General features: G+C 40.4%; 1 protein-coding gene across 2 annotated transcripts in view; it reads right to left on the bottom strand.

The window, feature by feature from the left end:
* Positions 1 to 1,812: 1,812 nt before the first annotated feature.
* Positions 1,813 to 14,738, bottom strand: part of PKN2 (protein kinase N2) — a 54,157-nt gene continuing 41,231 nt past the window's right edge. The window contains exons 8-22 of one of the 2 annotated variants that reach the window (XM_040072567.2): positions 14,627 to 14,736; positions 12,549 to 12,692; positions 12,335 to 12,410; positions 11,836 to 12,010; positions 11,481 to 11,610; positions 10,891 to 11,045; positions 10,722 to 10,797; positions 10,548 to 10,639; positions 9,430 to 9,606; positions 8,793 to 8,855; positions 8,621 to 8,697; positions 7,159 to 7,301; positions 5,905 to 6,012; positions 4,257 to 4,337; positions 1,813 to 4,176 (exon numbers count right to left, since the gene is read on the bottom strand). In XM_040072567.2, the coding sequence (XP_039928501.1) occupies positions 3,973 to 4,176; positions 4,257 to 4,337; positions 5,905 to 6,012; positions 7,159 to 7,301; positions 8,621 to 8,697; positions 8,793 to 8,855; positions 9,430 to 9,606; positions 10,548 to 10,639; positions 10,722 to 10,797; positions 10,891 to 11,045; positions 11,481 to 11,610; positions 11,836 to 12,010; positions 12,335 to 12,410; positions 12,549 to 12,692; positions 14,627 to 14,736 (1,811 nt within the window). In that variant the 3' untranslated portion in view covers positions 1,813 to 3,972. The remainder of the gene's footprint in view (positions 4,177 to 4,256; positions 4,338 to 5,904; positions 6,013 to 7,158; positions 7,302 to 8,620; positions 8,698 to 8,792; positions 8,856 to 9,429; positions 9,607 to 10,547; positions 10,640 to 10,721; positions 10,798 to 10,890; positions 11,046 to 11,480; positions 11,611 to 11,835; positions 12,011 to 12,334; positions 12,411 to 12,548; positions 12,693 to 14,626; positions 14,737 to 14,738) is intronic. The other variant, XM_040072568.2, reaches the window with a different exon arrangement.

The raw sequence follows: 14,738 nt of genomic DNA, 5'->3' as shown, positions 1-14,738 counted from the left end.
GTCCCTTTGTGTACAAAGCAGCAAATGTGCTTAACTTGGGAGTCTTGTGGTTCCTGAGATTTTTGTATCGCAGGTGCAAATTCAGTTGAACCACACGAATGAACAGCTGAGGGGTCAGCTTGCTGCACATTTGGTCCTAAGCCATCCAGAGGGGAGACTGTGTCCAGTGCTAATAGCACTATTTGCCAGTAGCCCTCACTGTTCTCTTGCTAGATGAGCTTTAATCCTCTTCTGCCAGTAGATAACTGGAACTGTGGAAACTGAACATTTTTTTCTGTAAACAAATAACAGAGGTTGTACAATCCTGTTACACCATAGGAGCGGTTGGTTGCAGCCTTGAAAGATTCTGGTGCAGATGTTAGAAGGGGAACACTCAGTAGTTGGGAAGGCATGTATTCATTATTTGATGTATTGCCTTTGACTTTGTAGTAACACTTTCTATTATCTGGCCATTCCCAGTCTTGGTCTGAGCTATTCTGCCTGCATCCTCTGTGGGCAAAGGTGGGATGCTTTTAATGGGCTGGGCCTGACCTTCAGTGCACTGTTACAGCTTGGGAATGCAAAGGTGGAAATTGTTTTAACTGTGAATGCTGCTTTCCAGCATAGATCTGTGGGTTAAATCTACTCCATCAAGGTTAAAAGTGACTGAAATATACATTGACCATAATGCTTATACTTAAATCCTTTCAGGCATTAGGCACGAGCACTTGACATGTGGTGGGTGTGCGTTTGCAGTTGAAATTGTTGCATACAGCAAAGATTGCCTAGACAGGAATTTAAATACATCTGTGCAAAGCTCTGAAGTGCAGCAGATGCAGGCAGGTATGTGCAATCCTGCTTGGCCCTGCAGTTCCACAAGCAGTTCCTCTATCTCCCGGGCTTTGGAGATGGCAGTAACTGCGGCAGCACAAAGAGGCAGAACTAGGAATCTCCTTCAAGGGGCAGGTATATTCTGAAGGCCACTTAGTACGGTCTGCAGTATACTAGTTACTGTGAAACATAGCAGAAATGTAGCCTAGCTCTGAGTTCATTTTGAGGCAGCTCCTGCCGTGGCGGTGTCAGCCCGGTCCCGCGCAGGGCCCGGGGGAGGCACGGGCCGCCCTGCTCAGCCGGGGATGGCCCTGAGGGAGGCGGCAGCACCGTGAGAGCGCCGCGTTCCCCGCACACAGGGGCAAGGGCAGAACATCTTCAGGCGTTAGTTCAACGGCAGTTCTGACCTGAAACGCTGGAGCCAGCCCTTTCTGGAACGACTTAACCAGGTATGAAGTGTCCATTACTGTGCAAAATGGCCGCGTAAAATTCCATGGGGCTCTTTTAATTAAAGAGTAAAGAACTCTGTTCTAAATGCACTCACTAGAAAGCTTCATCCTCTAGACTGTCTAAAGAAATGAGCTCGGTGCGGGGTAGGTAGGTATAGACTGTGTTTGGTTCCACAGCTTGCTAAGGAATGGTGGGCAGGGAAGGGCAGAGGCTGATGAAGCCGTGCCCGGGAGCGGGGCTGTGTCCCCCTGCCCTCGGGAAGCCTGCGAGGGAGGATGCTGGGTCAGGCAGGCCCCGCTCCGGCCGACGGGGTCTGCTCCTGTCGGGACCGCTCCGAGGCAGTTTGTAATGTTCTTTCTTAAAGAAAACAAACAAACGGAAGCCCGCTGCGCTCCCACCAAGAGACTGGGTCCCCTCCTCATGCTAACATCTTTTCTGAAGTTACCTGTGGAGAAAACATGACCAGCCACTTCAAGAAACAGCAAAATCATGTTTGCAACACAATTTACAAATTACTCTATTTAGAACTTTAATTTGTGATATTAATGACTGCAAAACACTTAGAATGACATTTGTTAAAGGCACATTTCATTTAATGCATAGTGTACCATTCTAAAATATCCTAATTTCCTTACAAAGTGCTTGAGCAGCCACATACAGATAAAGTATAGCAAAATATATTTACAATCTAGGGTTTAAATCTTAATCTGCCTAAAAATATTTAAAAAACTACAGAGATAAAATTAGTGCTTTTTTCAGCTTAACTGGGTGAACATACCCTGCCCTCTAATTTTTTCTAATTTTTTTTTTTTTTTTTTTTTTTTTTTTTTTAGTGATTTGCTTAGATTAAAAAAAGATTTCTGTACAAGACGTAGTTACAAAAAGGTATGTTTGAGGATACTTTCGTAAGTATTCAGCACCCTGGTGAGATGCTTGTGAATATATATATTTGGGAACCAGAAAGGGTGAGCTGACTGTACCTCAAAAGTATTGGTTTCAGCTAGATACAGGAACATAATTTGTTTCTAATCAGTATAGAACCTGGAAACAAGGAATGCTGAGGAGTTGACTCGCTCTTCCCAATGTGATTTGTAGCAGTGGCGAAGGTGCCTGCCCCATTCCTGTGGGGGCTGGCCTGATTTAGACCTAGTAACCATTATTTTATTTTTTTTCTTCCTTAAGCCTCTCCCCTGCCTAACCCTGCAGGTCTGTCCAGCATCATGATTTTAAACCACCACCTTAGCATTGCATACTCCAGTGGTTTGTGTTTCTTCTTCAAATTAATAAATTTAAAGTTTTTAATTCATTTGAGTGCGATGCTCACTGCCTTAGCCCAGGACCAGCAAACTCCTGGCAAGGATGACCCTGTGAGGTTACAGTGCTGAATAGTGCTAGAGGTAAGGACCACGTGGGTAATTTATTTTCCAAGAGTCAATGTTTGCCCATAGAACAGCAGAAGCCAAAAATAGGTCTTGGTTTACAAATACACAGTGTCTGGTCTAAATTACTTTTCAACTTTTGAGGTACAGCTTTTAGTGTTAAGGGGTTTATAAAATATACACTTTTTATCAAAAATATTTATACATTCTATTACAACATATTGCTTTTACCCTCAGTAAATGCCAATCCAGGGGCTGGAGGTCAGTGGCCTACATGGATACATTATTTTGTTCACTTGGCCACTACGCAACATCGGTGAAGTGGTACAATTAAATTATTTGCCTGGAGGTAAGAATACATTACAACTTCCAAATATACATGTTCACAGCATGTATACATTGAAAATCTTTATGTTTTCTAAGTGATATGATACTGTACAGCAGACAGAGGAGGATGGAGGGGGTTAGATACGGATTGGGAACTTCTCTGCCCGCTCGGGGCACGGGAAAGGCTCGAGGCGAGTACAGAAGGGGCCGGGCCTGGGCCCTGTGGCTGCTCCGCTCTGGGGTTACACTGAGCAGTGTCCTCCTTACATTCCTCATCCCAACCAGGGCCTCAAGCTGTGCTCAAGGAGCTTGAAGGCAAAACTGTTTGGCAAGTGACTTTGGTAAACTCTCCGGATCTTTATGGGTTTTTCTTTGTAATGGAAGCACTTACACAGTTGTTATCTCAAAGGCAAGGTGTTTAACGTTTTTCCTAATAAATACCATAGAAAATTTACAAAACAAGGCATATCTGTTCTCAATACCATTATTTTAAGAACACAAGATGAAGGTGTATGTAGAAATGTGTAGTTTTAAAGACTGCACAATATTTAGCTGAAATAATTTGCCTTCTCTGACTAGAACCAGGTTCTATGAGTGTCACCGATATCCCAACTTACTTCATTGTGGCTGAGTGGAGATTACCTAGCTCAAAGTCTGCTTTTCCCACTTAAGGCAGATACTTTAAAAAGCAGTATTATCTGCTGTGGAAGAGTGAGAGAAACTGTACAGATCCACGTGCTCCCGTGTGCGGCAAGTTCAACACAGCCTGGGTTCACCCACTCAGCTTAGGAACGCCATAGACCTGCTTTCCAGTGCTCAGATAAAAAACAATATACAAAGAGGCCACTCTTTACAAGAGTGTTAAAACAGTACTTAAAAGGATCTTCATGTGATTTAAAAAAACCCAGAAGCTACAGGTGGCACAGAAAGCAATTGAAGGGTTGGTATTCTTCAGAGAGAGGCATTCTTGTGAGCCAGTCAGCTGGGGCTTCACAGTGTGTGGAAGTTAACACCAATCAGCAATGTAATCAAAATCTCTGAACATTTCCTGCTCTTCTTCCGAAAGTATCCTTGGTTCCCGAGGTGGAGTGAGGATAGGTGCTTCAGAGGTAAATTCATCATCAAAATTACTAACATCTTCTCGTCCTCTAATGGTGGGTACAAAAGGAGGCTTGACTTTCTTGGCCAGTAAAGCATGCCAATCTATTTGCTGTAAAATAAACGAACTGATGTTTAGTTTCCCATATATACTCCTTTGTGTCCTTAGAAATAATACTAGTTGGTACTCACCCTGAAAAAGTGATGCTTTTTCACATCCTCAGCATCTTTCTCTCCAGCTCCAAGACGCCGCTCTGGATTTCTTCGTAGCAGCTGAGAAAACATGCAGAGTTTCAGTGGAGAAATTCAGGGGGAGGGAAAGGAAGGAGGAAGGATGAGTGTTAACTGTGTAAGAGCCAACACTGAGATAAGGTGGACAGTGAAATTCATAATGCTGACCTAGGGGCAGTCCTTTCCCCTTTAAGGAATGGACAGATGAAGTTTTAGCAGTGCTCTGTCAGCCTACCAGCACAGTTCCAGCAGCAGCTGAGCCAGGACCAGTGCCAGAGCAGACTCATCTGTCTCCCTGCCGAGCTGTGCTGCCATGTCTTGGTACGGGAGGTGATCTGGGGCAAGTGCTCAGCACAGAGAGTCAAGTTCCTCTTTAGCGCTGAGGATACAGATTTACATAAGCCAGTGGTTCTTGCTCAGCTCAGAGAGGAGATTACCCTGCTGTATCAGTGCTCAGCTCCTGCAGAGCAGCTGATGTAGCAGGAGAGGGTTCAAGCTGCTTCACACATTCAGCCACAGGAAAGGGTTTCCTAGTTAACTCAGTTTGATGCTCCCCCTTGTGAATTGTACTGCTGCGAGCAGCCCCCTGTTCCAGGCAGGGCCCAGCAGCAGGGTGCATTGATATTCATGATGCAGCCATCAAAAAATAATGTCTACTGTATTGTGAGTGAAATTCTGTGACGGAAAGAGCATGCACAGAGCTCCAGCTAGAAAACTGCCAGAACAAAGTTGCTAGTATATGTATTGTGGGTGCAGTGTAGCAGCACCCTGTCCCGTGCGGATATTGGGATGAATTTTCACAGCAAAAATACCTTCCCCAGGTTCTGTCTTGAAACTGTATTCAGCTTTCTTTCTCTAGGCACTCTCTCCCTGGGACTAAGCAATCGCTTTAAGTTACCAGATATTTATGCTATTACTTAGATAGTTATTTCACAGTAGTTAATGTGCACATTGCTGAATCTGGTGCTACACTGATACTCAGCATCAGACATTTACGTGGAGATGCTGATTCCAGAGGCTTTAGCACCACCTCCAGTACTGCCTTTCCATCATCTGTGATAAGGTGCTAACTTAGGTTCAACTGCCTGCCTTTGATAAGCAGACACATCTCACTAAGGAATAGCACTAACAGCAACCATAACCAAAATCAGCTGTTTCTTGCCAAGAATGGGACTGCAGATGCCATGTGTACAGTGTTCCCTGCCCCAGCTGGAATGAAACCAATAAGATTTAGAAGTCTTTGAATTAAAATATTCATGTGACAATGCTAATCTACCAACTATGTCAATGCAGCAGTGTTCGGCTAGGAAAAGAGAGCTGAACTATTCTAGTTAGGTAAAACTAGGGAACTTAGTTCAGAGAGAAAATAGACCCTTAAGCGTTTTACACTTTAAAAAGAAAAGTTTGCTCCTGGAATGGCATAGACAATTTTCATTTAAAGTGATGGGCAGCATGGCACAGCATAAATGAAGCAAGTCTGAAATTTAATTGTAAAAAAAAAAAAAACCAAACAAAAAGTGCAGGTTCCTAAACCATTGATTCTCACAAAAGTAATTGCTGGAAACAGGACAAGAGGGAGATACTGTAAAAATTATTAAAATGTTCTTACCCGTCTCATTATTGAGATGGCTTCTGTAGAGAGAAATCGTGGATATCTTACTTCATCATTCACAATGCTGTCAAACACCTCTTCTTCATCATCTCCAGGGAAGGGAGACTATAACGAAAGTAATTTAAAAAATACTATAAACAGGCTTAAAATCACATTTGAAAACAACATAAACTCAGCCGAATATTTGGAATTAGACACCCTGAAATGAAGTGTTCTTTCCCAGAAACAGATCCATGGCTTTCCACAAGGAAGAGAGAAAAGGCAAGCTGGTACTATCCCGTAATTCCTACGGAAGGACTGTGTTTTAAAAATGTGCTTTTAGATGTAGAAACACTTAAAACTGGGAACTTCTTTGAACTCAGGGTGTACATGGAAATTATCTATCAGCTGTTCTTTGGAGTAGCTGCCATTCACAAATAGCATGGTCAAGACTAATTTGTTTTTGTAAAATCTTTAGCATATTGCGGCTCAAGGGTTTTCAAGCTGTTTTGAAGTGGCCTGACAGATGTAGGTGACACTGTACAAGCTTTTTGTCCTTTTTTACCTGAAAGGAAGTGAAAGTAAGTTTAATGACCATTGCTTTTTGAAAAAAACCAAAATTATGAGGTTTTAGCATGTGCACTAAATTGCTGTGCCACCTGGGAGATACTATTGCAAAATGGACCAGAAGGTAGAGCAGTATAGGCAATGGCAAAAAAACCTTCTCAACAGTGATATATTTATACCAGCTCATTTGCATGGAACTGAGGCTTTATGTTTTTGTGTGTGTGGCATAATCTTTCATGCTGTCTAATTTTATGTGTTAAAGTTCACTTCTGTTCAAGCTACAGGAGTTAAGAAGTTTATTATTTCCCCAAAAGCATTTGAAAGCAGAAACTGGAAATCTAGCTCCCCCCAAACTGTATGTATAGACGTACTGTGCTCTTACTTAGAGACACTGATATTAATATGCCATTAGTGGAATTTAAGACATAATGATATAATTAAAAATAGAGTAAAGCAAAGATCTGTTACAACTCCTTGGCTTCTATAGCCAATATCAGGTGAGTAGCTCAATATTTGACACTTCTTTTTCTTGATGACACACATTAAGATGCTCACTGTGAAGCTGGGTATGCCTGTGCATGCTCTATAATGAATACTGATACTGTGGCAGGTAGGGCATATGTAATGTTTACAGGTTGGTATCTTAAGGTCTGTAACCTTTAAACATTGCTTTTTATGACTCCACTGTACCTTTCTAGAACTTACCTCACCCACCAGCATCTCATAGATAAGAACACCAAGACCCCACCAGTCTACAGCTCTTGTATAGGAGGTTTCTGTCAGCACCTCTGGAGCCAGAAATTCCGGTGTGCCACAGAATGTGCTTGTTCTGTCTCCAAATCCCATTCCTGAAAGTTACAGATAATGAAAAGCAAGCAGGATTTTCTGCCATTCCACAAGCTATTTCTCCTCTCCACAGAGCAGCTTCCACTGATACTGTAGATCCAGGGCCTGTGTCTTGAAGGCTCAGGCCAATGAAGTGAAACATTCCCGCCTTCTTCCTCCCTATATGCCTTTGTTTCACATGTGCTTCTGTTCAAATTTTTCTATCCTTGCTATATGAAATGAGCCAGATTAAGGTTCTAGTTACACCTCTGTTACCCAGTTCTCTTGGTTTGGAAAGATACAGTCTAATGCTCCATTTTTACCAGTTAGCAAAAGAAAATGCAGTACACATCAGTTTAGCCAAATGTGCCCCTCTGGATGCTTCTGTAGTGCAAATTACATACAGTAAAATAAAACATGGGAAGTAGTGAAAGAACGTGGAGCAAAATAAGCCCTGTGGATTTGTCAGAGGGGCACAGTTTGGGACATCAGCACCACCAGGACTGATGTGACATGACAAGGGGAGCTACTGTAGAAAACTTGAGAAAACCATTTATTGTAGCAGTCAGTAAAGGAAAGAGCCTCCCTTCTCATTTTGTTTGGTCATTTACAGAACTTATTTGTAGCTACGGTACATGGCACTCATGTCTGAAAACTACTGAATTTACCCAATTCCCTCTCAGGCTACCTTAAAGGAAAAGATATGGAAGACAGGCTATAGAAACTGAAAAAGGATCTTTGCCCACACAATGGGTTTTCAGAAAATCACTGTAATGGCTGCCTCTGTTTGGTATTTGCCAGTAGTGAGATGCTTGAAAATAACTTTCTAGGCTTCCCTTTTGGGATAATCTCCCAATCTTAGCTGCACTATACTTTGCACAATGTTTCTATATATTCAGAGTTGCAACTGTTTCTGAACTAGGAGAATAGTTAATGAATTTGTAAGAAAGCAAGAGCTCGGGATGGATTATAATGGCACTTGATTTTGTTGTGCAGTGTCAAGATGTTTAGAAATGAGGAAACCACCTAATGCTTTTTCTACTCACTTGTAAAATGCGCAGTGTGCCTTGTTAACAAGCAGAGATGTGATGAAGTAAGAGTCAGAATAGGTGATGCTCACAACTGACAAAAAATAAATAAAAAGAACAGGGCAATGCTCACATGCTCCTGATACTTCCCTACTAAAGAACTTCCTCCTATCTTCACATTTGTACAATCAGATGTATTTTTTTTTCCTTCAAATGATACATGGTAAATAGACTGGCATTTCAAAACTCAAGGAACAGTCAAGAGTAGGACAGACTATGGAATTCCCCTAGAAAGAAAATTTAAGGGCCATTACCTTCTTTGCAAAGACCAAAGTCAGCAATTTTCACAAAGCCTTCTGTGTCCAGCAATAAGTTATCCAACTTCAGATCTCTAAATGAACATTTGAGAACATAATTGCATCACCTGATGTTTCTTCAGTACTATTCAGAGCAGCTGAAATTCATATGCTGGAAATGACTACTTACCTGTACACTATTTTGTGCTCATGTAAATACTGAAGTCCAAGAACCACACACGCAGCATAAAATCTGTTGAAAAAGTTAAAATTTTAATGGAATTTTGTCTTGCTTTTCAGAATGTGAATTATTATTGAATTTTTTATGAGCCATCCTTTTTAATTTGCCAATTGTATTTTTGGGTACAGATTAATTTTATACAAGGCCAGAGTTTTAAAGCCAGATGGCAAAAACACTTAAACTTGCAGCTTTCAAACTGTAGCCTGTTTGCTTGGGCTGGAGGATAAATTTTCCGTAGTGTTCACTGCTGTAGCATTGAAGGTTTTCTAAATCGGCTTATTCTTTCCTTTTTTAGCCTTGTCTACTATTTTAACTCTTCATTCAGCTTTTTGATGTAATCTCATAGAAAAGGATTATAAAAATTAAATACTTGTACATAGATTTTGAATTCAGTGTAGATTCAGGCATATTAAACCTGCATGTCTTCTTCTAACAGAACCAGTTAGAATCTCCAACCCTTTTAAAAACTTAAGCAGCATTTACTGGAGTGGCATAATGTGGTGGCATGTGGTGATAAAGCCCTTAGCTCTTATCCACTGAGCAAAGTGCCCTTCACTTAATGGCACAGGAAGGGAGGGATACTCACACTGCTCTGGGTTCAGAGAAGACATCAGTGTGGATGTGCATCATCAGGTCCCCACCAGCAGCATATTCCATTACAAAGCATACGTGATCTTTGGTTTGGAAACAAGCAAAAAGGTTCACCAGGAAGGGATGTCTTACACTATTCACAGTTTCAAATATTCGCTTTTCACACATCAAGCTGCAAACAAAATCAGGAACAATATAAAGCTCAGTGCTGAACCACAGTTCTTCAATTCTCAGATATTACTGGTATTTTTTATACTTCATGGGGTTTTTTTGCTCTATTCCTCAGGATAATATAAGAATTTTTTTTTTTGTTCAAGAGAGATATTTTAATATCAGGATTTCATGAATTTATATTTAGCATTCCCAAATGAAAAGAGGAAACCTAGCAGTCCATGAAAATTGTGCCCTGACAATTTTCTTTCCAAAGGATGGCATTAACTATGCATCGATACCATGTGGCATTCATTTCAATCAATTTTTATTTTAATTGTTTACAAGACGTAAAGTGAAGACCCAGTGACAGTATTACAGATAACTACCTACAGTAATTCCTGGTTATTTCTCCTTAAACCAATTGTTTAAGTTGTAGGTTATTGTTAATACAGTTATCCTTCTTCCTGCAAATGAATACAGTCACTCTTAAGCAGCTGTAAAAACACCTTCTTGCACTAAAACCAAACAGTTTTGTAATGGCCCCTTCATGTCCAAGCAAATAAAAAAAAACCCCAGAACCTGAGTGTTGGGTCAAAAAGATTAAAAAACACTCAAGAGTGAAGTATAGAAAGGGAAACAGGTTCAGAAATAGCAACACGGATTCTGCCAGTAAAGCAAAAAGTCACTGTTATCCCCTAATGTGATGGAAGTAATTAGAAAAAATAACTGCAAGAGAACCTGAAAATCAAAAACAGTATCAGCTTTAAGTCAGAGCTGTAGTTCAGGCATAAGAAGGGCACTAAACAAACCAGGAGTTATTCTGCTCCCTCCTTGCCCCAGAACAAGAATACAAATCTACAGCAGCCAGCTCACAGGGAGATGACAACTGACTTCACTCTTCCACTCAATTCAACAAGTCTCTGGTAGAGCACATCCACATGTTGTATTGTACAAACTGACCTGTCTACTTCATCACGAGCCACAATGTCTCCTTTCTTTAAGGCTTTAATAGCAAACATCTCATTTGTGTTTTTGTATTCTGCCAACAGCACCTAAAACAGAGGAGATAAATTTAAGAGCTGTATCTAGTTTTTGATAAAGCCTTGATACTTGAAACAGCCTTTTGCCATTTACCTTTCCAAAATGTCCTCTGCCCAGTACAGCACAGCATCTAAAATCCTTCAGACTGAACTGAAATCTTTGTTGTGATCTATGTAAATAAAAAAAGGTCACAAAGTTTCTAGTGTGTTAGCTTAAAGAAATATTATTCAGATCAAAACAGGAAAATCACTGCTTTTTTTACCTTCTATCTTCAGGCTCTCTGGTGTTGGTGTATTTCATGTCTGAATGGGGAACATCAGACTCACAGATTATTTCAGGCTGGAGTTTTGGAACAATACTATTTCTGCCATTTTCAAAATCAAAAGTTGTTACTTCATCCTGTGAAGAACAAGAAACCTGAAAATTTAAAACTGATTGTGAAGGCAAACAAATGCAGAAATTTTACTATAAGCATGTGAAATTCTTAATATACCCATTACCTAGACTAAAATGGCAAATTTCCAGATCATATGGGTAATATTTTAACAGACTGATGAAACCTACTGCTCCAGTCGTTCTGCTCTTTCTTAATAAAACCGTTTTATCCTGAATATTCTAATAGTTTTGGAGCTCTGTTTTTGTTTTTTTTTTTTTCTGTGGTGGAACCAATGACATGGAGAAACCATAGAAACAGTTTGCCTCCAAGAGCAGTCAGAGCCATTCTACTGACAATTGTGTGTGTGGAAGTTAAGGCAGCATGTGCTGATATATAAAGGAAGAAATCCATCATAAAGATGCCAATATTACACCCTTGTTAAACTGTATAACCCAAGATTCTTAAAGGTTACTTGCCTGAGAAGGCACATCAGGAGCCTTTATTTCAGAGGAAGATTCACATATTTCCACAAGGGAAGATGCACGGGGTGGAGCAGGTGGAGGCTCAGGCTCAAGCTCAAAGTCCAATTTGGCTACAGGAGAGTCACTGACAAGAAAATAAATCACTCCTCAGTGTATAGCGAAGACTGTTTTAATACCCGTAGATTTCTCCTAAACCAAACCTTGTGTGTGTGGATCTAGTTACCGAACGGTTTTCCACAGCTAAAACATGGAAAGGTCTGCAGCCTTGCAGCATAACCAGACTCTGCGCACACTCTGCATTAGGGCAGAAGCCTCTCGGTGCTCCCTCCCGCACTCAGCGGTGACCTACCCGGCTGGCAGCGTCAGTTCCGCGAGCTGGGCGTCCACCACTGGCCCCGTGGCAGGCACTGCTGCCTGGGGGCTGAAGGTGCCCGAGTGATTCACTGTAGGAATAGCTCTTCTTACCAGCCTTCCCCAAGTGGCAATATTAATATTCATCTGAGGAGCTCTGAGAAATGTTTTGCCTATGGATATTGTGAAAAAAGAAAACAGTGCAAGTAATTTCCTTATTCATTACCAAAACCGATAATTAAAAAAGCCCACATTAATTAATTTATAGTTTATGAAAAACAAACTCGATTTGTCATTTTCCTTAGCAATTTCTAATTATTCACAATTAAATGCTAATGCATAATAAGGAATTCTAATACAAAAGATTTCTAAATGCAATGCCAAATCCTTCATTATCAACAGCATTATTTGCAGGCAAACATTAGACCTCTGTATAAAAAAAAATCACCAATAATATAAAATTTTTAAAGCTTTACATGTTTATATTAAAGAATCACCTTGCTGTTTCGAAAAAATTTTCTTCTGCCTCTGGAGTTTTGGTCTTCTTTCAATAACTGGATTAAAAAATGTAACCTGCAGTTCAAATAACGTGTGTTATAATTCAAGTTTCAGAACAAAATGCATTCTTAAAAGTTCAAGGAAAACTTGTTAAACTGTTCTGCTGTGTAATACTTGCAAGTATGTTCAAGTGCTTCAAAGAAACATTCTTACCTCTGCAAACAGAGTGCCCTGAGGTTCGAGATATAGACACATGCCATGCCGTTGGTTGTCCAGGAAATCTTCCAACCTCAGAAACTTTACTGCACACAGAGATCTCCAGTCACGCCAATAAACTGAGATTTCTAATTCACGTGACTGTCACAGGAAACACAGACACAGGAAATCACTTATTAGTAATTGTTCTGCAAGAGTTACCACAGTGCAATTGTAAAATCAAGGAACTCAAGGATCAAGATGCAGAGCTGTTATTTTAAAAGGCTGTCAGGGTTAACCAGTCGGACTGAAGCTCTCATTAGGATGATCACAGCATTTCACTTTAGCTCAGACGCGATCTCCAGTGTGCAAATAAAAGCACAGGTGTAAAATTTCCCCTGAGAGTAGAAGCTCAGAGCCACAGTCACCAGACTTTTTGGGTCAGTCTAACAGCACTGCTTGTTCAAGATGTTTTAGCTCAAGCTCTGACAACAAACTTTAACTTGTGCTTAGAAACCTCAGTTTTGGTAGTTTCCATATTTTTTACAAGTATCAACTTCATTTCATGCCTCCAGACATTTCAGTACCTGCACACACATGATGATGCAAAAGCTTAGAGAGTATCTCTAGAAATGCATACACCTTCTGTAACAGGGTCGTAAAGAGGAGCCAAAACCAGTACCAGGAACTACAGCTGTATCTTGCTGATGTGATTTATACATTCTTAAGAGTATCTTACATGTGTGTTACAAAAACCTGTCCCAGAAGTGAAGAATCCTGCAATGTAACAGCACCATCGTATGTTACTACTTCAATTCCATCATGGTACATCAATTTACTGTCTACCATAGCTATGATAGGTTTTAAAAGAGCTAAAAGTCAAGAAGAAGCACCAGATTAAAAAATAACTGGGCTTGGATTGTGCATTTCTAGCACTTAAGGATTCACAGAGTATTCCAAGTTGGAAGGGACCCGCACAGATCATCAAGTCCAGCTCTTAAGAGAATGACCCAGATGGGGATGGAACCTTGGTGTCACTGGCACCATGCTCTGACCTGCTGAGCCAGTCTCAGGGTATGTGGCCAGGAACAGCAGAAGCAAAGTCCTTTTCTGGCACCAAAACCTGAGTTCTTAAATAGAGCCCACGACACATATGAGGCTGGCAGGAGCAGCTACTACAATGAGTAGTTCTAGTCTTAATCTCAGAATAATTGAGGCTTCAGGGCTCCACAGCTGCTTGGGGTTTTTTCTGCACTACTCCTAACTGTAACCTGAATTTCTCTACCTGCCAGTCTAAAATTGCTTCCTTCCTACATGGAGGGAATCTGGACTGGGGCTCAGTGGGGAAAAAGCAAAACCAGGAAAGTGGCTATTATTTTTTCTCATGCTAGAAGCATGTACTGGATAAGCATATACTGGAGATAATATTTAAGCTCCTAAAATATAGTTTAATTTTCATCCTATATTTAACACTGAAAGGAAAAGAATAAACCTTGTACCTTAAAATACTAGGACTATCAGGCATCTAAAAAAACCCACTTGATTAAATCTGTATAACATTAATTCTACTTCAAAAGTATCAATTAAATACTTGTGCCCTCCAAGCAACATTTAAAGTTGTAAGAAAGAACTATTAATGAATTTACTATTCCTGAAGAATAGTACTATTTACTATTTACTATTCCTGAAGAACTGACCAGCTTTACATGAGAACACTTCTATAAAAACACTGTAAAAATTCTATGGCATGGTTTTACCAAAACTTCCAAACTGATCTGATATGACATTTTACTGATAAATAATTAAAAGCTGATGATCCAAATAAAAGGTAAGCACCATCTCTCTCATCTCTGAAAATCCACTAAGGGTTAGATCTTGGCAAAAATATTCCATCAGTCTGTAAGTCAAAAAAGGTAAGATTTCTAGAATGCTGGTCCAGCACTACAGCCTAAGCCCAGGGTGCTCATTCTAGTAAAGATGGGAATACTGCACTTAAGGAATTTGAACAAAATGACAGCCGAAGGGGAAAAAAAAGCAACATGAAATTAATACAAGAATCAACTACAGCTGTCAATGAAATCAGGCCACATTTTTACCCTGTCTAGTTCCAGTGTAAATTTCTGATCCCATGACTGATTGGAAATCGGTTTCCAGCTAGTTTGACCAACCACGGTGTTATCCAGCTTCAGTACAGCACAGACTTCATCT

This window comes from Hirundo rustica, chromosome 9 (genome assembly GCF_015227805.2).
Source record: "Hirundo rustica isolate bHirRus1 chromosome 9, bHirRus1.pri.v3, whole genome shotgun sequence".
NCBI lineage: Eukaryota > Metazoa > Chordata > Aves > Passeriformes > Hirundinidae > Hirundo > Hirundo rustica.
This window is presented reverse-complemented; position numbering and strand designations above follow the sequence as displayed.